The sequence below is a fragment of the Anguilla rostrata genome, chromosome 10, assembly GCF_018555375.3.
Source record: "Anguilla rostrata isolate EN2019 chromosome 10, ASM1855537v3, whole genome shotgun sequence".
Lineage (NCBI taxonomy): Eukaryota > Metazoa > Chordata > Actinopteri > Anguilliformes > Anguillidae > Anguilla > Anguilla rostrata.
Window position 1 is genome coordinate 3,379,276 of NC_057942.1, and position 25,332 is coordinate 3,404,607.

The 25,332-nt window shown below is 51.2% G+C and overlaps 1 protein-coding gene across 2 annotated transcripts; it reads right to left on the minus strand.

Annotated features, from left to right (window-relative positions):
• Window positions 1–994: 994 nt before the first annotated feature.
• rasl10a (RAS-like, family 10, member A) lies at window positions 995–24,256 on the minus strand. 2 transcript variants are annotated; one of them, XM_064353495.1, is made up of 6 exons: window positions 22,790–24,256; window positions 9,397–9,521; window positions 3,199–4,270; window positions 2,023–2,081; window positions 1,688–1,765; window positions 995–1,425 (listed from the first exon to the last, which is right to left on the minus strand). In XM_064353495.1, the coding sequence occupies exons 1-3, from the start codon at window positions 23,003–23,005 to the stop codon at window positions 4,000–4,002; spliced, it is 612 nt and encodes a 203-aa protein (XP_064209565.1). In that variant the 5' UTR covers window positions 23,006–24,256; the 3' UTR covers window positions 995–1,425; window positions 1,688–1,765; window positions 2,023–2,081; window positions 3,199–3,999. The 2 variants fall into 2 exon arrangements, with proteins under 2 accessions (XP_064209565.1, XP_064209564.1); XM_064353494.1 differs by having other exon boundaries at window positions 995–1,765.
• Between the last annotated feature and the right edge of the window lie 1,076 nt (window positions 24,257–25,332).

Consider the following 25,332-nt stretch of genomic DNA (forward strand, 5'->3'; position numbering starts at 1 on the left):
AACCGAGTATCTCAACGATGAGCGATGACAACTGACTGTGGGCTTCCTCGCGGGATTCTCAAGAGTCAAACAAACCAACAAACGAAACCGATTGCCATATTGTAAGGGGGGGGGGCACCGGCGAAGAAAGAACAAGTGGAATATGGCACACATGAGGTTAGGCACGTATCCACTTCCGGGAGCTTGTCTACTGCACGCCGATGGATCTGCACGAGGATTCGAGAATTATCTGCCGAAATCCGTCAGTTGCGTTTTACCTCAGCCCGGTACAGTGGTTACAACAGGCCAGACTCTAACGAATAACGTCCCGGACTTTGTGGGTGATTTTCCAGCGGTATTCTTGCATGAACCGTGCCCCACGTGCCCGATATGCGATAATTAAAATATATTTAAATTAATTCTGTACAATTACTGGTCATTAAGGTCATTGCACGGCCATATTTCATCATCTTATAACGTCTCTCCTCATCATATAATGAAATGGAAATCAAAATGTCATATGGCTTTCTTATTCTTTGTAAAATCGCAAAATGAATAAATGTAAGGCGGCATACAGTTAGTTTTGATAAGTCCAACATTTTATTCATTCTGTCCATTGTTAAAATGAAACACTGGCAACTATTCAACACAAAATAAAGGAGAAAAAACACAACATGAGTGTAACAATATTCTCAGATTTAGAAAAAGAGTAGCCCTTTGAGTTGTTACGTGACAAAACACAAACCCCCATTCAGTCCAAATAGTCTGTTTATAAATATTCTACAAACAGTCATTGTGCAGGTAGCAGTCCAAATGCACAGGCCCTGGTACCAAACATCCATGCGTTTAAGTCACAGCTCTCAAATACAATGTAAATGCTACAGTTACTTAATTCATCGATGTGCTACAAAAAAAGTTATTCCACAGCAACTCGTACTTATGGATGCGTTATCAAAACAAACAACAACAAAAAAAACTCTAGAGGGCATGCTAGACCCTTGAATAGATTTGCGCCAAATATTTCAGTGCCGACAGGAAAGAAAAAAAAACGGCACATCAGATTGAGGGATTTATTTTTAAACATTCCCCTCCCAGAGTTTGGCGGATTTAGTTTTATCTGAAGGCCCCGGCAGGAAGGGCATTTCAGCCGAATATTGCTAGTCTCCTGGAAAGACACGCGAAGCTAGCGCGCGCCTGTGGTTGGTAATTCTATGCAAGAGCGCCATCTTGTGGCAAATATTCGTATCAATTTGTCTTTTTGACACTCGCTCAGCTCTGTGGAGCTGGATGCTACTGCCTGCATAGAGGACTCCGGCTCCCACGCAGCTGAACACCGGTGATATGTTAGCACAAGTCCCATTCACACGCTTATTTTAACAAAACAACGAGGCATGCAGATCAAACACTGAACCACCGATCCACCTGTTCCCTCTCTTCAGAAGCAGACTTTAGGGGATTTTGAGAAAAAACAAAGGGAGATGGAATTAGTCTCTGTCTCTCTCTCTCTCTCTCTCTCTCACTTTTGACATCACTGATTCAGAAGACTGGAGAAGTGGAGTGGTTTAAAGCTAAGTTTGAGTGCAGTGCTTATAATCCTACGTAGCATGCTTTGTGTGTGCATGTGTGCGCGTGCACGTGTGTGCACTTGTGTGTGTGTGCATGTGTCTGTGTCTGTGTGTACTTGGTGAGATGATGTGACCACACTTACACAGATTGCTCCTTATTACGTATGCAACCCTCCATGCCCAGTCTCTGTAGGCCTCTGTGATGTGAGCTGTGTGAGGCGCTGTAATTAAAAATAAAAATAGGAAAACTCAAAGGAGACAGTGATCTTAATCAGCTGGATCCCTCCCCCCCCCCCCCCCACGTGTGCCCCCGCTAGAGGGCGTGCACCCGCTCGCCACTGACGTACCAAACTTCCCCCACGCCAGCCAGTCCGTTGCCGTGATACAGCACTTTCCTGGGCAGTTAAGCTTAATTCCCTGTGCCCCCCCACCCCCCCACCCCATTTTCCATTTCCCAGAGTGCCCCAGTGACACTCACTCAAGCGTCACAGGCCACTCGTCTGTGTCCTTCTGATCATTTTTCATGGGCTTGTTAGACTGCAAACGGAAGACTTTATTATTATTATTATTATTATTATTATTATTATTATTGTTATTATTATAATAGTAGGTCCCCTCCCCACCTCCCTGTGGTTAGTGCCGTGGTATGATTCCTAAGGAACGCGCTCAGATAGGCTGAGAGCGTGTCGATGAGAGGCGTGAGATGTCGAGGCGCACGCGGGACTGAGGCATCGTCCCTTCCGAGAGCTCGGCGCGTCGATGTGCTACAGACGCCAGGAACGCCGCTCAGAGACGACGGAAAAGCAATTAGCACTAATAACGGCAATCATGAGAAAAAGGAGGAAAAAAACACACACACACACACAAACACGCACACGCACACACGCGCACTCACACGCACACACACACACTCACATTCTCACACACACACACTCACACACACGCGCGCACGCACACACACACTCTCTCACACACACACACACACTCTCACACAGACACACACACTCAGACACTCACACACACACACACACACACGCACACACACACTCTCACACACACACGCACGCACACACACACTTGACACTAACACACACACGCACACACACACCGACACTCCACACCACACAACCACACACACCACTCATCTCACACACACACACATCACACAACACACACACAGACGCACACACACACACACTCACACAACCCTCTCACACACACACACACTCACACGCGCACACACACACACACACATTCTCACACACACACACACACACTCTCACACACACACACACCACACACTCACACACAACACTCTCTCACACACACACACACACACCACACATCCTCACACACACACACACCTCCACACACACACACACACACACACACACTCTCACACACACACACACACACTCTCTCACACACACACACACACACTCACACACACACACATACACACAATCATTGTGCCTAATGAAGAGTTAACGTGATGCTATTAGGAGTCCCTGCTGCGGTCCTGAATTCTGTGCTTCTCCACCAGCTCAGCTCCGCTCCGCAGTGCCACACCTTATCCACGGCCGTTGCTTAGTAACCGGGTCCGTGAGGGAGGGGGGAGGGGGGAGGGTCCCACACGGCTGACTGGGCGTCACACCTGGGCGAAGACAGGTGCGCAGTGCGGGCAGGTAGCGTGCGACGGGGGGGGGGGGGGCGAGAACGCCACACGCACCACAGCTGACAGCCACAGGTGCTTTACGATTCTCTCCTTGGATTAAACAACGGACGAGGAGCGGTGAGCAGAAGAGATGTACTAGCCTCGCGATTCTTCTGGTAGCCTGGGGGGGTGGGGGGGGGGGGGGGTATGTGTGTGGGGGGGTGGGGGTGGAGAAACAGACTCTGGGGAGGTCTCAAAGAAACAGCAGAGCCTCCGTCTGAAACACTGTTAAAGCAGATCAAAGTCCCGACTAAAATACAGCATCATCAGCGTCACAACCAAACATTTCCTGTGGCAGTCCCAACCCCCAACCCCCCCCAACCCTGGTCCTGGGGGGCTGCAAGGGTCAGCTGGTTTGTGTTTTCACCTCAACAACAGTCAAAAATCAACAACCAGTTTGGACATTATGAACCCAGGCGAGGCCAGTGAATTGTACAGGCAACTGCTCTAAGTGGACAATTAGTTGTTTAATCGACTGCTCTGATTGGTTAATTAAGCACTGAGTGACAGATCACAGATCCAGCATTCCGTGCGGCCCAGAGCAGGACCAGTGGTGGTGGGGGGAGCCCTGCTGCGTACGAAAAGAGGCCTCTGGGTGTTTTCCAGCTTTTTGCAGTTGAGGATTGCCCCCCCCCCCCCCCCCCACTCCTAAGTTGCGTGTCCCATGTCAGGATGGGGCGGCGGAGAAGGGAGGGGCAGAGGAGACGGGAGGGGCGGAGAAGGGGGGCGGGGGGCGAGAGGTCACATGACGCAGCAGCGGTTGCGCTGCAGCGCCCCCTGCAGGCGGATGGAGGTGTGGTTCTGGCGCAGGCCCCTCGCCACGGCGATGCCCAGCAGCTCCTTGAACAGCAGCGTGACGTGCCAGTTGAAGCGGGCGGAGCACTCCACGTAGCCGCACTTCCACGTCTTCTTCACCAGCGCGGAGACGGCCCGCCGCGGCGTGAAGCGCTGCCGCTGCAGGTCCCGCTTGCTGCCCACCACCAGGATGGGCACCTCCTGACTGCTGCCCACCCTGAGGGGGCGGGGGGGGGGGGAGGGGGGAGGGGGGAGAGGGGGGAGAGGGAGAGGGGAGAGGGGGAGAGAGGGGGAGAGGGGGAGAGAGGGAGAGGGAGGGGGAGGGAGGGGAGAGGGGAGAGGGGAGAGGGGGGAGAGGGGGAGAGAGGGGAGAGGGGGAGAGGGGAGAGGGGAGGGGGAGGGGAGAGGGGAAGAGGGGAGAGGGGAGAGGGGAGAGGAGGGGGAGGGAGGAGGGGAGGGAGAGGGGAGAGGGGAGAGGGAGAGGGGGAGGGGGAGAGGGAGAGGAGAGGGGAGGGGGAGAGGGAGAGATGAGAGGAGGAAGTGTGTGGAGGAGAGAGTGGAGGAAGAGAGAGAGTGTGTGTGAGAGAGAAAGATAGAGATGGAAAAAGTGTGTGAGAGAGAGAGATAGAGATGGAAAAAGAGTGTGTGTGAGAGAGAAAGATAGAGGGGAGAGAGAGAAGGAGAGAGTGTGTGAGAGAGACAGAGGGAGAGAGCGAGAGGGTGAGAGTGAGTGATAGAAAGAATGTGTGTGCATGAGAGCGATTGAGAGAAAGAGAGACAGAGAGACAGAGAGAGAGAATTTACATATTTTATAGAATCATAAAACTTAAACCATCACAGAACCAGACTAACACAAAAAAACACATGCATTATCGAACAAGAAATAAAACACAGTTTGTCCTCAGGCTAGTGTAAGAAGTTCCCCTTCATCACGCATCAACATTTTTCCAAATTTGTGCCAAAGAATATAATTTATACTGTAGCAGACAAACTCTTCAGCCGGGACAGGATCATTAGTTTGAGTGCTGCTATACAGTCCTGAGAACCGTGCTGTTGCAGCTCTGCCTCGCTTTTTATATGAGAGACAGCGAGCGGAGGGGGGGGGGGGGGAGCGTGGAGACACAAAGGTGGGGGGCTGGGGGGGTATGGGTTTGAGAGAAGGGAAAGATAAGTGCTCTGCTGAATAAGTAATATCAATCTCACAGGAGGAAAAAAAACAAGTATCAGATTCAAATTTCCTGAACCTATTGAAGGCAGCTAAAAGGTGAGGTACCTGGCACTTCCTCATTATAACTTCACCGCACCCCAACTCACCACTCTACAGGGTCTGATTTATTCACTGTGTAAAAATCCATTGTGATTCAGCTTTTCATTCTGAAAATTGAATAGAGCGCACCAGGTCCCTATTGAATGCCGTGTTGTATGAGGAATATTTCCACTCGACAAAGGTTAACATTAATTTCATCATTGTTGCGGCTATTATTGTACATTGTTGCAATTAATTAGCACTTATCTAATTACAACCAATTAATAGGATTAATGATTTCCCTGGCCCTCCATTTGTCTTGCTACCCTTTATCAACATTTCCACACACAAATTACTGACACGCGTGTGTCATTAAATTTGATGGTTTGTGCCGACGCTTAAGTGATCCTGACGACGTTGGAATTTATTTTTTAGTTTCTCCTTTTATTTTTTTTGAACCACAAATACTTGCGTGAATCCTGCTGCTCGTTTAAAAGGAAACGATAGAAGCCGTCTTGCTACATATGTGCACCTTCACGCTAGCGTGCTCACAGTACGGCACTGTCGCTTCGGATGCTTTTTTTGTTCCCGCACTGCAAACGCTTAGCATGCTACGTGCCGACATCCCCCCGGAGCTCCACCGTGCGTTTCATAAAAGGCCGGCAACGCGATCAAATGGACGCCTTCCCAGACGGATCAAAAGCGCTCGCCTCTGCCGCAGCGTGTGTGTACACCCGCGGTGCTGCGAGAGGGGGAGGGGGGGAGGGGGGGGGAGGTGGTGGTTTAACTGACTACACATAGCCCCAAGCTATAGGGAGCCTTCAAAAGGCATGGACTAATAAATGAAACAGAATGAATGGATAAAATAAGTGAGGGACTGACGGCATTAAGGCATTAAGTCTTTATAATCATTAAGTAATTTTTTTTTAGATTGCCTGCCCTGGAGGTGTGTTTGACTTAACACTTTATCCGCACTGGTTCCATTATATTTTTGTTTTTTACCACACCCACGTGTGTGTGGACAGAAAGCTGCCCAGCTAACGCAAAAATGTCAAACAACAAAGGTTGCTACCACGTCGAGGCAATGTTATAACATTGACAAGACCTTCCACTAACACTGTGAGGACATCTTCGTGCTAGCTGGACCGACAGCAGTTACATGTCTGAGGAAGAAGGACCAGTGGGGCCCCTTTGGGACATTTATGTCTCTGGACGGAAGGCAAAGCATATCTGGGTTTTATCGTATTAGGACAGAGATGGAGTCTGAGCTCGGTAGCGGCAAAGGGACGGCTTGATCCAGGAATGGTGGTAATTGACAACCAATCGGGTTATGAGAATGAAAATGGCCGCCATTTCCCGTGGCGCCCTACCGTGCAGTCGTTTTGAAAAATGTGGAGACCCGCCAGGATTCATAATATCGGGACATAAACACAGCGAGGGGTGCAGTTACGAGTGATATAAAGCACAGTCAGATCCCGTCTCTCTTTCTCAGCAAAGACACCGACTCTCAGACCAAGATACTCACATGATAAAAAAAAAATTAAAAAAAAAAGAGCACCACCAACCGACATTTATGTGTGAACAAAATTGCCGGACAGACACAAGACGTAACCGGATGCGCACAGATTCACTGCTTCGCTGAAATGGAATATATTTGAAAACGTGTAAATAAACATAGTAGAAAATTGCCGCAACCGTGAAATACTCTATCAGCAAGTACACAAATTATTGCTGCTTTGAGATATTATCAGTACACTACAATGCTGTGAGATATACAGTATTAGCATTTCATTGCATTACTTTATATTTTCCACGTAAGTCCACATTTACAGTATATATCTCTGTGTATATTACGTAAACCACATTGTCATAAAAATGGGCATGTTGCTGACTTACAATAAAACATATTTTTACACGTTCACACCGAGGCAAAGCATCACAAGGGGGGCTCAGAATACTGTAGAGGGCAGAGAAAAGATAAAATCTTGGGGGGGGGGGGGGGACTGTGGCATCGGCGAGTCCCGATGTCTGACACATCAGAGGCGGCTGTGGGCCCGGGGTGGGGGTGGGGGGGGGCGGTATTTGGCGTGCGAACAAACGGAAAATCAACAAGCACGGACGGTGCTTGGCCGCGGGAAGTCCAAGTGGCGCAAGCATTAAAGTCGGGGACAAAACAAAAAAAACAAAAGAACAAAAAAACAAAAAAACAAAAACAAAAAAAAAACCCTGGAACGACGAGTCCGTTCTCCCCATCACCCCGACGACCCCGCGCGCGCGTTTCCAGCCGACACAAATTTCAATAACCTTCGTCTGGATGTCATTTCACTGCCTGTATTATTCACCAACCCCCACCCCCCCCACCCCCACACCTCTGCTCTCCGCCCCTCAGCCTCTGCTTTCATCTGCCTCCAATAATGAATGTCGTGTCACAGCCTATAAACAGCCAGCAGCGCTACTGCGCACTTGGAGAAATGTCTCGGGGGGGGAAAAAAAGTCACCCCACCGGAGGCAATCAAGCTCAATCCCATTCTCATACTGGGGGGGGGGGGGACGGGCGAGGGGGGGGGTGGAGAGGCAGGTGGAGTCGCAGCTGTCTTGACCGAAGCAACGAGAAACCTGCAAGCGTTGTTTTGGAACAAATAAACACCAGGCACTTAGATTTGTTGATGCGCTCCTGACGTTTTTGCATACGCACACCACCGCCTCATCTCCAACCCCCCCTACCCCCCATCTCATCTACTTCCCAAATCAAAATGCAAATGCATGCAAATATCTCCCGCAAAAAAAAAAAAAAAAAAGAAATGTCAGGAGGTTTTTTTTTTGTTTCACATTATAATGTGATGGTGTTGCAAGTTTTCATATTTCCATATGGGAGTTCAAAGCACGTTATCCCAGGGCTGCTGGGTGGCTCATCCTATTAAGGGACTGTTCTGGTGCATTGGCAGGGCCCACGGCCAGGTAATGAATCCGGACCAGGCCAGTGCCAACTGGGGCCAGCAGCTCTGCAGGATCGCCCTAGCCTAGCCCAGGGATGGGAGCGTTTCTGTCGGCAAGAAAAACAGCATCTCTCCGCTCGCCAGCGACCCCTGCTGGTCGCTTGGGTAACCTGCAAGTCCACCTGTCCAGCTGCGTGTGAAGGGTCTTCCTCTGCTCAATGTCTGTGGGCATGGGTGCCGTCAGGGGGGTGGAGTTAGGAAAATTCCAAGGGCCCTGATTGACAGGGGCCGGCCCTCAAAAAATATCAGAACATATCCAGATTTTCGCGGGGGGTGGTGGTGGGGTCAAATGTGAGATCTTTTCATGGGGCCCCAAAAAAAATCCCTGGTCTGGAGGGAGACCCCTGTCTGTGAGCACGACTCGCAAACTGCAGTGTGAAAGGGCGGGGTCACGTGTGAAAGGGGCGGGGTCACTGACACTGCACTATGGAGGCGAGCGCACGCTTGCGCGGACTCTCCGGAATCGATAGCAGACGTCGCAGCAACGAGCGGCGATAAATACGATCGGGCGTTCCAAATCGGGGTGGAAAATGGCGGAGAAAAAACTAAAAAGTGTTTTAGAAAAAGCCATTATCCTGTATCCTGGACGGGTCGGGATCCTGACAGCGAGCGACTGTGAGGAAGGAAATTCTTCATCAGCCGCGTCTCACGGGCCTCATTTCCAACAAAACGTACCGAGACCTGACGGTTCTAAAGTTATTCCTGCAAAAGAATCAGACTGCCTCCACACTGCTGGAGGGCCCGTACCTCCTCCTCTTAATCACGTTACTGCTCATTTGAGGCCTCCAACAGATTTGTTTTAGGGAGAAATGATGAACGTCGTCCTCATAGAGGAAATGAATATGAGACAAGAATCTATCGCCGTGTCAGTTTCAGCCATTTTCAGACTACTGATGTGACTTCACCGCTGCTCTGGATCGCATTGCACTGTAATGTGTGGGAATTGTTCAGTTCAGGTTTACACAGGTTGTAATGTTAGGTTTAACTGTGCTATAGCATGCTATACTGTTGAGTGTGCCTGTGCTGGACTGTGCTGTAAGGTTGTGTTGGACTGTGTTGGACTGTGCTGTAAGGCTGTGCTGAGGTGTTTAATGCGCGTACCTGTGCTCCACGATCTGCTGCCGGATCATCTTCACGTACTCGAAGCTCTCCACACAGCAGATGTCGTACACCAGGACGTAAGCGTTAGCGTTGCGCACGCCCCGGCACCGCAGGTCCATCCACTCCTGCAGGGGGCAGAGTAGCACGCCTCCGTCACTCAATCAGCCAACAAGCAAGCAGCAACCAAGAAACACGCACAATATCCCATATACAGAGCCACCTACACTTAATTTCTGCTGTTCCACAGATCTTTTATCGGCAGAAATTACCCACACATGGCTGTACCAACCTCACCACTATCCATCCATTATCCAGCCTGCTTGGTCTTGGTCAGGGGTGGAGCCTATCCCAGCATGCACCGGGCAAAATGTAGAAATACACCCTGGACATGTTGCCAGTCCACCACAGGGCACACACACACCATTCGCCCAAACCTTCGGCCAAAATTAATCCTCTCCAATTAGCCCACGGTGGGAGGAAACCGGAGTACCAGGAGGAAACAGAGAAACCATGGAAACTCCATGCAGAGAGGGCCCTGCTGGGAACTGAACCGGGGGAGTGAAGTCACCTGGGAAGCGTAGTCACTGGGGAAATGAAGTCACCTGGGTAGTGTAGTCACCGGGGAAGTGAAGTCTCCTGGGAAGTGGAGTCTTGCTGTGAAGTCACGGCGCTATTCACCGCACCACTGCCCTCCTTCACAACTAGCGAATAAATAAATAAATAAATAAATAAATATCCGTTGCCCGTGTCGGGCCTAAATTAAGAGAGAGCTCCTGTCTCTTTGCAGTGTCAGGCTGCCCTCGTTTGTTTTCTCAGTTAGTGTCCTGTGAGAGACCGAGGCTGTCCTCAGCTGTTTCCGTAATTAAGACACGTCAAGCTGCACTTCCTGGCTGGGCCCAGGATGTGTTTTTTTTTTATTTATTTTTTTTATAGCGAGGGTCGATTAGCAGAGCAGGTAAACGCGTCGCCCGTCCCCCCCATGGGGAGCACGGGAAATGAACGCGATGGGGGGGGGGGGGCGCGAACGCCGCGCCTCGCCTCCTTCCTGAAGCGCGCAGCGGAACACGGCGAGGGTTGGCATGCTAATGAGGGGCTGGCGGTAATTACACGCCTCCGCGCGACAGCCAGCGGTTTGACACGGCCCGCGGGAGCCCTGACCCGCCTACCTCACCTCCTCCATCCCTCCCTCTCTCCATCCCTCCCTACATCCATCCTTCTCTCCCTCTCTCTCTCATCCCTCCCTGCATCCATCCTTCTCTCCCTCTGTCTCTCATCCCCTCCCTCCCTCTCTCTCTCCCTCCCTACATCCATCCTTCTCTCCCTCTGTCTCTCATCCCCTCCCTCCCTCTCTCCATCCCTCCCTACATCCATCCATCCTTCTCTCCCTCATCCCCTCCCTCCCTCTCTCTCCCTCCCGCCATCCATACCTCCCTCGCCCCATCTCCTCCATCTCCCTCTCCTCCCCTCCCCCTCCCTCCACCTCTCTCCCCCTCCATCCCTCTCTCTCTCATCCCCTCTCTCCCTCCCTCCATCCCTCCATCCATACCTTCCTCCCCCACTTCCTCCATCCCTCCCTCCATCTCTCCCTCCTCCCCTCCATCCCTTCCTCCCTCCCTCCCTCCATCCCTCCCTTCCCCCTCCATCCCCTCTCTCTCCCTCTCTCATTCCCTCCCTCTCTGGTGCTTTTCCCCGTCTGTGTGACACGCATGCCTGAGTACCTACAACATACAAAAAGGGAGGGAGGAAGACGGACGGAGAAACGGAAAGAAGAAAAGTAGGAGGAGGAGGAGGAGGAGGAGGAACCCAGGATGGTGCACGGTTTCTGCAGAAAAGAGATTAAAAAGAAGCGGGGGGTGGAATGGAGGGTGGGGGCGGGGGTTTGGGGGAGGGGGGGGGGGATGACAGCCAGGAGCTCAGCACAAGCCCCAGCAGGCACCTGTGAATAACCCAGTTTTACGCCTCCGCTGTGGAAGAATTCATACAAATTTACTGGAAGCATCCGTCAGAAACGACGACAGCGACCCGTCGGGGGGGGGGTGGAAGCTTTGAGCTTTCGCATTCTGAACACGGGACGTTACTTTAAAAGCTTGCGAGAGAGAGAGAGAAAAGCGCTTCCGTTAAAAACATTTCGGATGTAAATCGATCCCATCCACTTTTCAAAAGGCACTGCCCTTCTGGGGCAAGGAGAGGGGGACGGGCGGGTGGGGGTGAGGGATGGGGGGGCAAATGTTTAGCTAAGCTGCCGATCGACTGTTGTTGATGCAATTACACGCTCCCACCAGGCAGTTTGGGGGTGGGGGGGGCAGGGGGCGGGGGGGGCGGCAGGCGCACGCGAGGAGAAGATGATCAGCGCGGCCTGTAATGAAGAGAACGACGACAACATGGCCGCTTTCAGCGGGAGGGAAGTAATGCCTTCGCCTTCTGTTGGGCGGTGGAGGGGCGTCTGCGTCTGCGTTTCAGCTGCGCAGTGGACGGGCGTCTGCGTTTGCGCTGTGCAGTGGACGGGCATCTGCGTTTGAGCTGCGCAGTGGACGGGCGTCTGCGTCTGCGCAGTGGAAGGGCGTCTGCGTCTGCGCAGTGGAGGGGTGTCTGCGTCTGCGCAGTGGAGGGGCGTCTGCGTCTGCGCAGTGGAGGGGTGTCTGCGTCTGCGCAGTGGAGGGGCGTCTGTGTCTGCGCAGTGGAGGGGTGTCTGCGTCTGCGCAGTGGAGGGGCGTCTGCGTCTGCGCTGCGCAGTGGCGTTTGTGTTACAGATGAGTTGTGGTGCGCAATAAAGGCGCCTCACCCTCACAGGAGAGCGGGATAATGAGAGCAATCAAGCACCGTGCCAGCCCTCGTGCCACGGCCATCACCAGAGATAAACGTGGGGTGGGGGGGGGGGGAGAGAGAGGGGGAGAGAGAGAGAGAAAGAGAGAGAGAGAGAGAGAGAGAGGGAGAGTATGGGTCTGTGAGGGAGAGAGAGAGGAATGGGTGTGTGAGAAACAGAGAGAGGAATGGGGGTGAGTGGGTGGGCGTTTGAGGCTATACAAGTAGCCAGGGGCCAAACACAAACACCTCTGGTGGAAGCCTTATGCCCAGTCTCCCACTCACCTCTTCTAACACACACACACAAAAATAAAGCAACTCCACCAGTCTCCTGCACTCTGTGAAAATATGAGCTGCTGTGTCGTTCCTGGAACAGAAAGGACACTCCCCTCTGCCCCCTGGGTCAAGAGGTGGCGGGTGGGTACTCCTGACCTTTTCGGTAACGGTTGTTTATAAAACGCCCCCCATGACCCTCTTGGTAGACCCGCTCTTTTAAGAAACTCTAGCCACTCGCTCTGCTTGACATGGTCTCAATGAATTTATGTAGCGTGTCTTTGTGTGAACAGCATATGGTTGCCTCCCCCCCCCCCACACTTGCGAAATCCCCAATTTTTGGAGATTTAAAAGATAGTACGTCGCCCTCCACCTCTCCTGCCGTTCCCCAATGTCTGCTGATACTCGCAAACCAGGGAAATACCAGCCTGTCAATCCCCATCGGGGAAACGGACCCATTCTCAAACTCTTCCCGAAATGCGACAGGCAAGGCCTCCCCTTATCCTATCCATCTCCAGAGAGAGAGACAGAGAGAGTGAAAGAGAGAGAAAGAGGGAAAGAGAAAGAAAGAAAGAGAGTATAGAATACTACCAGGATGAAGGTGATTATATGTGTGCATGTGCATGCGTGTATGAGAGAATGAGAGAGAGAGAGAGAGAGAGAGAGAGGGAGAGAATGAGAGAAAGAGCGAGAGAAAGCCTAGAGGAAAGGGAGTATGTGTTTGAGAGAGGGAGGGAGAGGGATAGAGAGAGAGAACATGAGAAGGAGAGAACAGGCAAAGATTGTGCTCTCTTTTAACCATGCTGTTGCGCACGCCCCACGCCCCACGCCCCCCCACACCCCACGCCCCACACCCCCACCACCGGATTCAATCTTATTTTCCAGGGGGAACATGTGATTGATCATCAGCTAAGACAGTTCATTCCTCTGTCATCTTTTCCCCCTCCTCATCACCCCCTCCCTCGTCCCCCGCCCCGCCCTCGCCCCCTGCCCCCCCTCCTAGCCCACCCCCGCCGCCCCTCGCCCCCCCCCTCGCCCCCGTCAGCCGTTGTTTCCCAGCACGGTACCTACTCAGGCCTTGTATCCAGGGAGAATGAATCATATTGCAACTGTCAACTGTAATCTGGTTGGGGTGCATTTCTGTTCAGAGCTGGGCAGGACGGCAGGGGCTGGGGGGGGGGGGGTTCCTTCTCTCAGCACCCCCCACCGTCCCACCGCCCACCCAATACCCCTCATCCCCCCCCCCCCCCCGGACTGAGAGAACGGGGCATTTTGAGGAGGGTATCACCAATGGGACAGCATCACTCATGGATTTGAGGAAAACAGCCCAAGTTTCCGCTTTCCTCTAAAAATTCTGTCCCCCACAGATTTTCCATTTCTCAAATGAAAGCGGTCCTGCTGTAATGCTACGCCCTCCCTCGCCCCCCCGCCCCCCGCCCCCCGCCCTCTTATCTCCCAAACGCACGCAGGCTCGCCAGCTAACCCCGAGTTCCAAAAAAGCCAGGCGAGGCCTCTAAGGGGCGCAGATAGCCCCCCTGCTGGCTCCAGCGATAGGACGTTTAGGGGACTAATCGTCCGGGGCGACGGGCGGTTCTTCGATCAAAATGGCCGACGTGTGTTTTTGTTTTCGGGACAAACGACCCCGTCGAGTCTCGCAAGTCGGGAACGCGGCGTTCCGGAAAGGAACCTCCCCTTCTCCGGCGTTTCGCCCAGAGAATTCCCAGAGATCCCGCTCGTGCAGGGACCGGCGAATGGCAGGCGGCAGGCAGGCAGGCAGCAGACACAGCAGCATCTGTGTGGTTTCGACCCCCCCTCCCCCCGCCCCTTCTTTCCTCTCGTATAACATGAGGTTGGCTGATAAGCTCATAATTGCTAATTAACAGCCCGGGATCGTATGGCCCCGTGTCGCAGAGAAGGCTGTGAGAACAGAGCGTGTTAAATGAGCCCGCCTCCCCCAGAGGAGCCGCCATTCGCCATGGAGCGCACAGCAATACTAATAATCATCATAATAATAATCATAATCATAATAAAATAATAATAATAATACTAATAATAATACTAATACAAATAATAATACTAATAATAATAATACTAATACTACTACTACTGCTACTACTAATAATAATAATAATACTAACAATAATAATACTAATAACAATAATACTACTGCTATTACTACTGCTACTACTGCTACTACTACTACTACTACTACAATATAATGAAGGGTGTATAATCACACACACCCCATTTGGTTAGAAATTGGGGTGGGGGGGGTGTAATCCATAGATCTCAAGAACTGCAACCCTCTAGCATGCCCCCCCCCACGCTTATCTGCGCCGTCCCAAAAATCAATATAAGGAGGCTGTAGCAGGGAGCATTGATGCATCCACGGCTGGGACATTATTTTCCCCACAATGCTGGTTGTTAGAGGCTGACGGATTCACGACCCACGACAAACCTCGAACAAGAGAAGAAGCTTCTCCATCAGTCCCGAGTTCACATGGCAGGTGGGATGAAGATTTCCGCAGGTGAGTCAGGTGTGACAGCGTAACAGTCGGGTCTGCTACGGTCCTCGGAACCCTCCGGAAAAAAACAGAGGCCATCTTGCCACCTCCCCTCCATCCACACCAAGCTGATCAGGTTGCCCTGACAACCCCCTGCCCTCTTGAGCGCGCGGACGTTGATGAACTCCGCGCTGGGAGAGTGGCGTTCACGTCTTCAGGCGCCAGGCAACGGGACCCAAAGCCCGTCATTCGCTCCGCTCTCAGAAACCCTCGAACCCGTCAAAAACATCCATCGTGAGGACAAGAGCGTCTGTGATTACGTCTGAAAGGAGCTGCAGGTGATGAAAGTGAACGCTCTAAATGGCTTAAACATCCTGGGCTTCGCAAAACAAAATCAGTCTTAGGGGGGGGAAAGAGACCTGCTGAAAGTTTAATCAGTGAAGAATGCCATCGTATTGCTAAGACACAATAGCCAAAAAAATAAATAAATAAAAAATGACACACCAATGCATGCACCTCTTTCAGACACACGCGCACGCACACACTTCCCATGAACACATGCCCACACAAAAATACTCACACGCGCGTGCTCATACATCTACACACACACACAAAATAAATACACACTCACAAAGAAATCTGCACAGACACACACACACACACACACACACACACACACACCCTTCCCTAATTATCCGGAAGGTTGGCAGGGTGGCAGCACGTTGTGCTGGTTTTAATTACCAACAGGGAGCTTTTTTCCCCGTCGCTGAGCTGATTTTATTCCCATGCCATGGCTGCCCGGGTCTACCACACTAGGAACTGCAATTATCTACAGCCCCGTCAACCCTGTGCATCAGACAGCCCAGCTTAGCCTGATGGACAATGTGTGTGTGCGCAAGCAGGTAAACTGGACAGGGGAGGAGGAAGAGAGGAGGAAGAGAGGTTAAGGAAAAGAGAAAAAAGGGAGGAAGGCCAGCGAAACAGGAAAAAAAAAGGGGGGGGAAATATGGCAATGGAGTCAATGATCACAGTTATACAACAGCGGGGGGGGGGAAATAAATAAATAAATAAAACAGGGAAGGATTACTCTGATCCGCCGCCTGACTGAATTACATCTGCGGCGAAGTGCCGATGACAAAATGCATCGGACACCGTGGAAACGCAAACAGCACGTGCCGCGCGACAAGGGCGGCCAGAGGAGATGGAGAGATCAGCCAGAGGAGACGGAGAGATCGGCCAGAGGAGAGGGAGAGATCAGCCGGAGGAGACGGAGAGATCAGCCGGAGGAGAGGGAGAGATCAGCCGGAGGAGAGGGAGAGATCGGCCGGGGGAGAGGGAGAGATCGGCCAGAGGAGGAGAGGGAGAGATCGGCCGGAGGAGAGGGAGAGATCGGCCAGAGGAGAGGGAGAGATCGGCCGGAGGAGAGGGAGAGATCGGCCGGAGGAGAGGGAGAGATCAGCCGGAGGAGAGGGAGAGATCAGCCGGAGGAGAGGGAGAGATCGGCCGGAGGAGAGGGAGAGATCAGCCGGAGGAGAGGGAGAGATCAGCCGGAGGAGGAGAGGGAGAGATCGGCCAGAGGAGAGGGAGAGATCGGCCAGAGGAGGAGAGAGGGAGAGATCGGCCGGGAGGAGAGGAGGATCGGCCGGAGGAGAGGGAGAGGAGAGATCGGCCGGAGGAGAGGAGAGAGATCGGCCGGAGGAGGAGAGGGAGAGAGCGGCCGGAGGAGGAGAGGGAGAGATCGGCCGGAGGAGAGGGAGAGATCGGCCGGAGGAGAGGGAGAGATCGGCCGGAGGAGAGGGAGAGATCAGCCGGAGGAGAGGGAGAGATCAGCCGGAGGAGAGGGAGAGATCAGCCGGAGGAGAGGGAGAGATCAGCCGGGGGAGAGGGAGAGATCGGCCGGGGGAGAGGGAGAGATCGGCCAGAGGAGAGGGAGAGATCAGCCGGAGGAGAGCGGAGAGATCGGCCGGAGGAGGAGAGGGAGAGATCGGCCGGAGGAGAGGGAGAGATCGGCCGGAGGAGAGGGAGAGATCGGCCGGAGGAGAGGGAGAGATCAGCCGGAGGAGACGGAGAGATCAGCCGGAGGAGACGGAGAGATCGGCCGGAGGAGAGGGAGAGATCAGCCGGAGGAGACGGAGAGATCGGCCGGAGGAGAGGGAGAGATCGGCCGGAGCGCGGGCCTCTGCTATCCCCGGGAGGGAAAATCAGACGTTATGACGTTTATCTGGGATGCAGGAGGGGCCGAGGGGCGAGGACGGCGAGCGAAGCAGCGCCGGGCCAAGCGATCGGTGCCGCCGCAGAACCCGTGCGCCTCTGCGCGATTTATTATTAAATGGGAGGGGCGGCCAGAAAAGTTCAGATGTTTGCACTTTCTGAATTTTTAACTTCCGGTCAATCTCTCACGGAAAATTCTCAGTCTTTAATCACACGTCCAGCAGATATGAAGAGATGAAGGGAGGTGGGGGTAGGGGGGTGGGGGGTCGGGGGGGGGGGGGATGGGGGGGCAGGGGGTAGGGTGTGGGGGAGGAAGGATCAGTGGCAGCTTCCAAGCAGAAACGCTGCACCTCCTATAAAGGAACATTCGCTGTCATCTTCCGAGGAAAAGCCTCTGTGCTCTTCTCTTCCAACTCTCTCTCTCCCACTCCCCCTTGTTCCCCAGGCCTGCAGTCTGTGCTAATTCAATATGTCCCCCCCACCCCCCCCCCCCCGGCTATCGATACCCACACACACACACACACACACACACACACACACACACACAAACACACACACACATACCCACACACACACACACACACACACACACGCGCACACACACACACACACACACACACACACACACACACACAATCCCACCCCCCACACACACACACACACACACACACACACACACAGAAGCGAGTGACTCTGCCGGTTCCGCTCTGCTGTCAGACCCCCGCTGCTCTCTCCCGTTAGCCGGCGCTGTAATGGGGGCTAAGCGGTGGTTCGGCTGCCACGAGCAACACGGATCTGATCTTTTTTTTTTTCGTAAGGCCCTGCGTGGACTGACAAATACAAATAGCCAGCGTAGGTTTTTAAGCGTCAGCCTTGGGTGTGTGTGTGTGTGTGTGTGTGTGTGTCACTACGGTGGCATTTCCTTCCCGAAAACAGCAAGAATCTGCATCGCAAAATCCTCTCACACACAGCATCGTTATCCTGCAGATGGATTACTGCTGCAGGCGGCCCACACACACACTTCCGAACTGGCCACCACGAGGATCCTTGTCCGGATGCAGTGTAATAACAATAATAATAATAATAATAATAATAATAATCATTATAATAATAATAATCTGTGCCTCTGCAGGGTATATACACCAGGAAATATGAGAATAAAAGTGTCAGGGATCTGCTGTAAACTCCTGTTGTATCCATGAGGATAAGCTTAGACATGATGCGCAGAATTCCATGGCAACCACATATACTGTATATATATATAGCCAAGGGGCATTGCACACTGCTGCTAAAAAAAAGGCTCTTGCTCTACGACCTTCCTCCAAATATACCTCTGTGTGCTTCCCTCACTTCTCCAAGTCTCTCTCTCTCTCTCTCTCTCTTTTTTCACGTTTTGAACGTGAAGCAGCGTTTTCTCTCTCTCTCTCTCTCTCTCTCTCTGTCTCTCTCTCTCTCCGCTCGGCTCTTCAGCGTCAGCGTTTTTCTTTTTTCCGTGGCCCTTCTGCTGTTGTCTTTTCATCTGACAATAAAAGTGGGAAACGCCACCGAGCGAGGCGTCGCCTTCCGTTTCCCTGCCGACAGGCCGCTCCCGTCCCGCGACCTTGCAGCAGAGCAGAGGTACTGCAGCCGTGGCGAGGACGCTTTGTGAGGACCCTGTTAACAGCGGCTCGAGGAGATAAAGGAGGGGACGGAGGGGTCAGGAGAGCCGGGCCAGCCCGACGCGGCGGGTTCCGCCCGTGGCCCTTACCGCCGGGCGCGGAGCGCGGTGATCGATACGAGCGCCTCCGCGCCGCCTCTCGGCTCGGGCTCAGACGGGACCCCCCGGGGTGGCGGTGAAATCGTAAAGGGCCCCGTTCTCCTGCCTTTCGACTGAGACGCGGCCGCTTCCTCGCTGGGACCGCCCCAGGGGCTTCAGGGGGGCGCTGAGCTGAGCACAGAACTGTAGGAGGGTGCGGCTGCTGCTGCTTGTGCAGAAACACACACACACACACTCACACACACACGCCGCTTACACAGAAACTCTCCCTGACTTGCAGTACGCTCACCTCACACACACACACACAAACATGCACACACACACACACACACACACACACACACACTCACACAAACACACAAGCATGCACACACATGCACAAACACACACTCAAGCATGCACAAGCACACATGCATACACACACGCACATGCATGCACAAACGCACACTCATGCATGCACACACATGCACAAACACACACACAAGCATGCACAGACACGCACAAACACACACACACACGCACTCAAAAACATACACATGCACACCCATATGCAAATGCTTGTATACAAGCACACGTGCACACACACACCCATACCCACATGCACACATTCTCACTCATGCACGCACACACACACACACACACACACACACAGGCGCATTCACATCCTGCAGTGATAACAGTAAAACGCTGTGGTGCGCAGAAAGGCAATGCCCCAAAAATAGCACCTTCAGCACCTTTACAAACCTGCAATGGAGGGTTTTAAATATAAATCAGCCCGCAGTGACTGGAGCCTGTCACACGTCAGCACTACTCAGCAGTGAACGGTCCTTTATCGAGTGCGCCACACAGCTGCAGCCGTCCTCGCCCAAGATTCCCCGCAGCCCACAAAAGGTCACTTTGCACAGAAGAGTGCAAATATATATTATATATAAATCATATAAATTATATATAGATATTCAGTCTACGGACGTCAGTTCATTTCAGTTCAGGTCTCAGCTGAACAGCTGAACCTTTGCTGTGTTCCTGCTGCATTCCATTTCATCACGTTTATTTGGCAGACGTTTTTTTATCCAAAGCGACGTACAATGAGTGCACGCCGAAGGTCATTGCAACAACTACAAAGCACAGGTCCGATAAGGCACAATACTCATTATGTGGCAGTTAGCCGTAGCCATGAAAAATCAAGTCCAGTTCACACGGTAAGCGTAGGCTAGGACAGAAAGTTATGACGAGTCAAACTAGAATGAAGCATGAGGACAAGATATGATAGACCTGCAACACCAAGATACAAGTGCAATATAAGTGCTGGACGAAGATAATGAAGTGAAATAATAAAGTGCTAGAGGATAAAGATAGACAGATACATGTGATAAGAGCGGTCCTACATTGGGAGTACCTTGTACAGTAGTGATAGAGTTCATTCAGGTACAGTCCGAAGAGATCTGTCTTCAGACCACGATGGAAGATGGTCCATGTTGGAAAACAGGCTATACAGCAATTACAAACAAAAATGCCAAAACCAGATTTTTTTTGGGCGGGGTGCACAGCAACAGGATTTCAAAACTATTTTTTTGCACAAAGTGAAACTTTTGCGTTTACCCTGCCCCCTGTAGGCCGGGTGTGTCGTTGCGTCCGGAGATTCGGACTCAGGAGAGCCGCTGGCATGGCCTACGGAGAGGCCGTTACCCGTCCGCAGGGTGCGGGGGAAATAATCATTATCTCCACGACCGAGACATTGCCCAGCAAGAAGGCAACAGATCTGGGTTGTCTTGAGTCCACGCACCTTCGCAGACAATCAATAACTCGCCTCATTAACTCTGCATCCCTGAATTGACGAGCAGAGAGGAGGAGAGCAGCGCTTGCGGGGTCCGCCTGCTGGAACCCAGGGAACCCGCTGTGAACTCGACAGGAAGGCGTACAGCCAGCAGCCATTCGCTTACGCAAGGTAAAAAAAAATATCTCAGAGTTGGACCAGCTCGGGTGGAGTTTTTACTCTGAGTCTGATGGACCACATTTGATCCCTTTTTGGGTCGACATTAGAATTGGGTCTGCAAGAATGAAGTGAACGGCAAGCATTTTTATTGTGTAAACAAGAAAGGATGGATGGAGGGAGGGAGGGCAGGAGAGCGTGGGAGAGAGAGAGAGAGATTGCTATTTTAAATGTAACGATTAAAATACACAAATGCGCTTACACGGTCACTAGTCAGGTCACCATGGCAACTCCACCAAAGAGAAGAGGAAAGCCGCATCTTGGTTGAAGAACCCCCCCCCCCACCAGCCCCCCCACACACCCCCCCCCCCATCCAAGACTTGCACCCCCATATCAGCAGGGTCTCCACAGCAACCACCATACTGATTTTATACTACATTGACAGAAGTGACACTACAGTGCTGGATTTAGTCTTTCCGCCTGGGGGTGCTTGGTTTGTGTGGGAAATTGAGATAAATAGTGGGTGGTTGCTGCCAACTACCATGGACGCAAGGCGGCATAGATTTTTATTTTCTTCTTTTTTTGCCCCCCCCCCCCCCCCCCTTCGTTTCCTCTCTAGGCGACCGCCCTCGTTGCCTATGCCAAGAACCAGCCCGGTCGGATAGAGTACGTTTCATCCCTTGTACACCCGTATGAACACTGTGGGCGTTCGCTTAACACCGATCAGTCTGCTGTGTACATTTAAAGCACAATCTCTCACGTGGTCTTCTGAAAAGGTTATGATTTTTTTTAAAAAGTAATAACCATTTACTTAAGACTCGTAGAACGCCTGACATTCTCTGCGTAAGTATACTTTCTGCAGTACGCAAACGAACACCGAAAAGAAAACAGCTATTGGGTATCGTAGAAATGTCAAAATGTCAGGTTGCGTCACGACTGCAACTCCAAGGCGTGCACACAGTTGACCCAGTGGATGTTGAGCGAGGCCTTATCTTGTCTCCACCATGCTATAAAACCTGAATTGTTTGATTTAGTTTTGCCATCCAAGATCTTGACACAGCTGAAAAATGATTTTCCAATTACTGCATGGAGGGCGTTGGTACAACACAACCAGAGGGGAAAGAGAGTTTTTCCCCATAACCTTTCTGCGTCCTCTCATTCTGCGAGTAAAAATACTGCAGCTTTAAACTTTGTTATACCCCGTTATATAAAAAAAATACTATTTGTTTCTCTATTTCCATTCAAAGCTCTTTAAAATAGATCATGATTTCGAAACAAAATTAATAGTATGGATGCAGGGTTTGTTCGAGGAACTTTTATCGCCTACCTCGCGCGAGGCACATTCAGGTCAAGCCTCTTCCTTATTACCACGACAACGGGCTAATCTGGTTGTCAGGAGAGACGTTCAAACAGAAATGATTTATTATTGTGTTTAATAAGCACCGCGAGAGCAAAACATATCCCTCGGTTGGCGAAGCAGTTTTTCCGTTTAGGTTCTAAAAGATATTGAAACACAGCTTCCATTGCCAACCCCTACTCCCCACGTCAACCTTCAAGCTTGTGTGTTTTTATTTATTTTAAACACCACTTTCGCCCAAACGTAGGTTACGGTTACCTGCTGCAGGTAGACTAGCCTACGCGATGGAAAACAAACATCGTAAACATCGTTTACTACTAGCCTGATAAAGGAGGAACATCCTGTGGGCGTCACATGACTGTGTAGGCTACCGGACAATGGAAAACTAAACAAAACCCCCCAGTTTATAGCTATATCAGTCATCAGCCAGATACGGCAAGAACCTGAAATTACCTGAAATGAGTGAGTACCAACCAAAAAAATAAAATAAATAAATAATAATAATACATCAATGTGGTAGAACTGTGGATGGTAGGGAGGCTACTTCCATAGATCCCTACCTGACTCGTGCTGGCCGGGAAAGATGAAATTGGCGGGACGTCCAAAATCTTCAGGTCGTACATGCTTCCGTTCAGAATCACCGAGGGCCTGTACACGTACCTGGATTTGGTGGGGGTGTAAACCTCGGAAAAGTCATTATAGATAAACTGACGGATAATTGAAGTTTTCCCGACACCCGGGGCACCAATCACTGCAATACTGAGCGTCTCGACCATTCCTGGAACATCAGCACCATGGAGAGAGAAATCCCAAAGCCGTGAGGTCGGCAACGCAGTATAACCAAAATCTTCAGCTTTCACCGTTATATAGAGGACTTGTTCTGTTGTACAATGATAATTGAATGTTCCGAAGCACCCAGTAGTTAGCGAACCTTAGGCTACATGTTCACGCTTTACTTCATCGGTGATCAACAAATATGCCAATAAAGAAACGATTTGTTAAATGAGACGAAGCAAAACAATTCTTCAATAAGGCCGGTTTTTTTTTTTTTTTTTTTTGCGCGTTCAAGTTGCAACACGCAGTCAAACAGCCTTGTGTTCTGAAGTCATTTTTCCGAAGAAAAAAACAGCAGACCTTTCTCGATGTTGCGTCTCCTCAAACTAAAAAAAATAATCATTTTAAACACCCAATACGGCTGAAGAGCTTTCGCAACGTCGGCGCATTCCACAGGAGAGCGAAGCCGCGGTCGTCAATCTTTAGAAAGAAAACCCCCACTCCTTTGAATCCCCGCGTCTCCTCCAAGGCAACATAAAGTCTGCCCCCGCAAATTCCACCTGCAGATCATATTAGGATTGGAGTCGCGCAAATTCCATTGGTCCCATTCTCTATTGTTGCGGGCGCTTGCTTTTCTCAGTCAGCTCTTCTTCGCGCACACTTTGATGTACTCATCTCCAACCGACTCGCCAAGGACGCCTGACAGAGGTCCCTCGCGCTCGATAAAAATCCGGGCGCGCGCCAGCGTACGATTCCAGTACAAATAAATGTCCGTAAGTTCCGGGGAGGTCATTAGCCCGACTAGCGTTGACTCGAGACGAGTCGCAGTTTCATCACTGGGGATCCAGAATGCAATATTCGCACATTAGGCTGTTTCGTTCAGCCGTCGAGTGTTGCGGACGTACCGGGAGCAGATTCAATAGCTCTTCTGCTCAATGTGTGCGAGACAGAGAGTGTGTGTGTGTATGTGTGTGTGTGTGAGTGAGAGAGACACAGGGAGAGAGAGAGGGTACGTTGGTGATTGTTATTTCCAGTGGCATTCCATAATGCGCTTTGTTGATAATGAGCAATGTCTCCATTTTATTTGGTTTAGCTTGTTCTTCGGGAAACAAACGCAGATCATTACGAAATGCGGGCAATACGTGAAACGTGTTCAGGCTGTAGCATGCAATACTGTAGATACTTTTCAGTTTTTTTCAGTAACAGCTTCTTGCAGCAGATTTTTCTAAGCGAAAAAGTCATTTAAAAAAAAATTTCGTTCAAAGAGGAAACTAATCAGTTAATTTCTCATACTCATTGGCGCAGTTGTCGGTCTTATTTAACCTGTGGCGTTCGGTCGACAATATAGAAAGGTTATCGTCACGTCAGCGCGTGAAGCCAGAGATTGCCCATTCCGTGGTGGTAGTCTTCGAATTGCCTTTCCAAAGCATAACCTGTGTTTAACCAGTCACCACAAATCGATTTCCCCTCCCCTGTATGCATTCACCACACGAATCAAACAAATACCCAACACACAAATGCCCACACAGTTCATGGCAATTACAAAGCAAATGCACGGCCAAATACCTACAATTAACGCGCACGCGGTCGCTGGAAAGTCATGGTTATTTTCTAGGTAGCAAGGACTGCAAAACGGCTGTCATTTGCTCTCCTGTTTTTTTCCCCCTCAACCATCTGCCACCCTGTTCAGCATTCAGGAAGACTCGCATTCCCTTTTGGCCAACCATCCAATCATCTATAATCAGCATTTTGGAGTAGAACGTACAACTACACAGCCGTCTAAAGGACATGGGAACTAAGCCTACCAGCGCAAGCCCTTCAGACAAGCTGCTTATGCTAAAATTTGCTGTCTCACACGAACCTGCACTGTTATTTTTTTACATTATTATTATTATCTGTAAATGCCTGCACAACAGGTTACCACAGCCCAAAAAACACCAGAGGGCTGCACAAACTAGAGTGATGATGTCACAGGCAGCCACACAGGTGCCCAATCACACAGCAGATTCACACCATTGAGCGACCAGGCAGGTTTACCGTCGGATGACACCCTCCCCCCCTCGGGCAAAGCTACAGCCAATTAAATGGCACCTCAGAGTTCCCACTGGTGTAATACAGACTCTAGCCTACTCTGGACCTCTCTGGCTTGAGTGACAGGTGTGGATACGCCACCAGCAAGCTCATGCCACCGCTATCCCAAGTGCCTGGATGAGATATGAGAAGACCAACGTGACAGGGTTTCATATCTCTGCACGTTAATCCTGATGATGGAAATCTTAGCCAGATGATAAGGCCGGCTAATGCCCCAACCAGAGGGTTCAGCTCACAG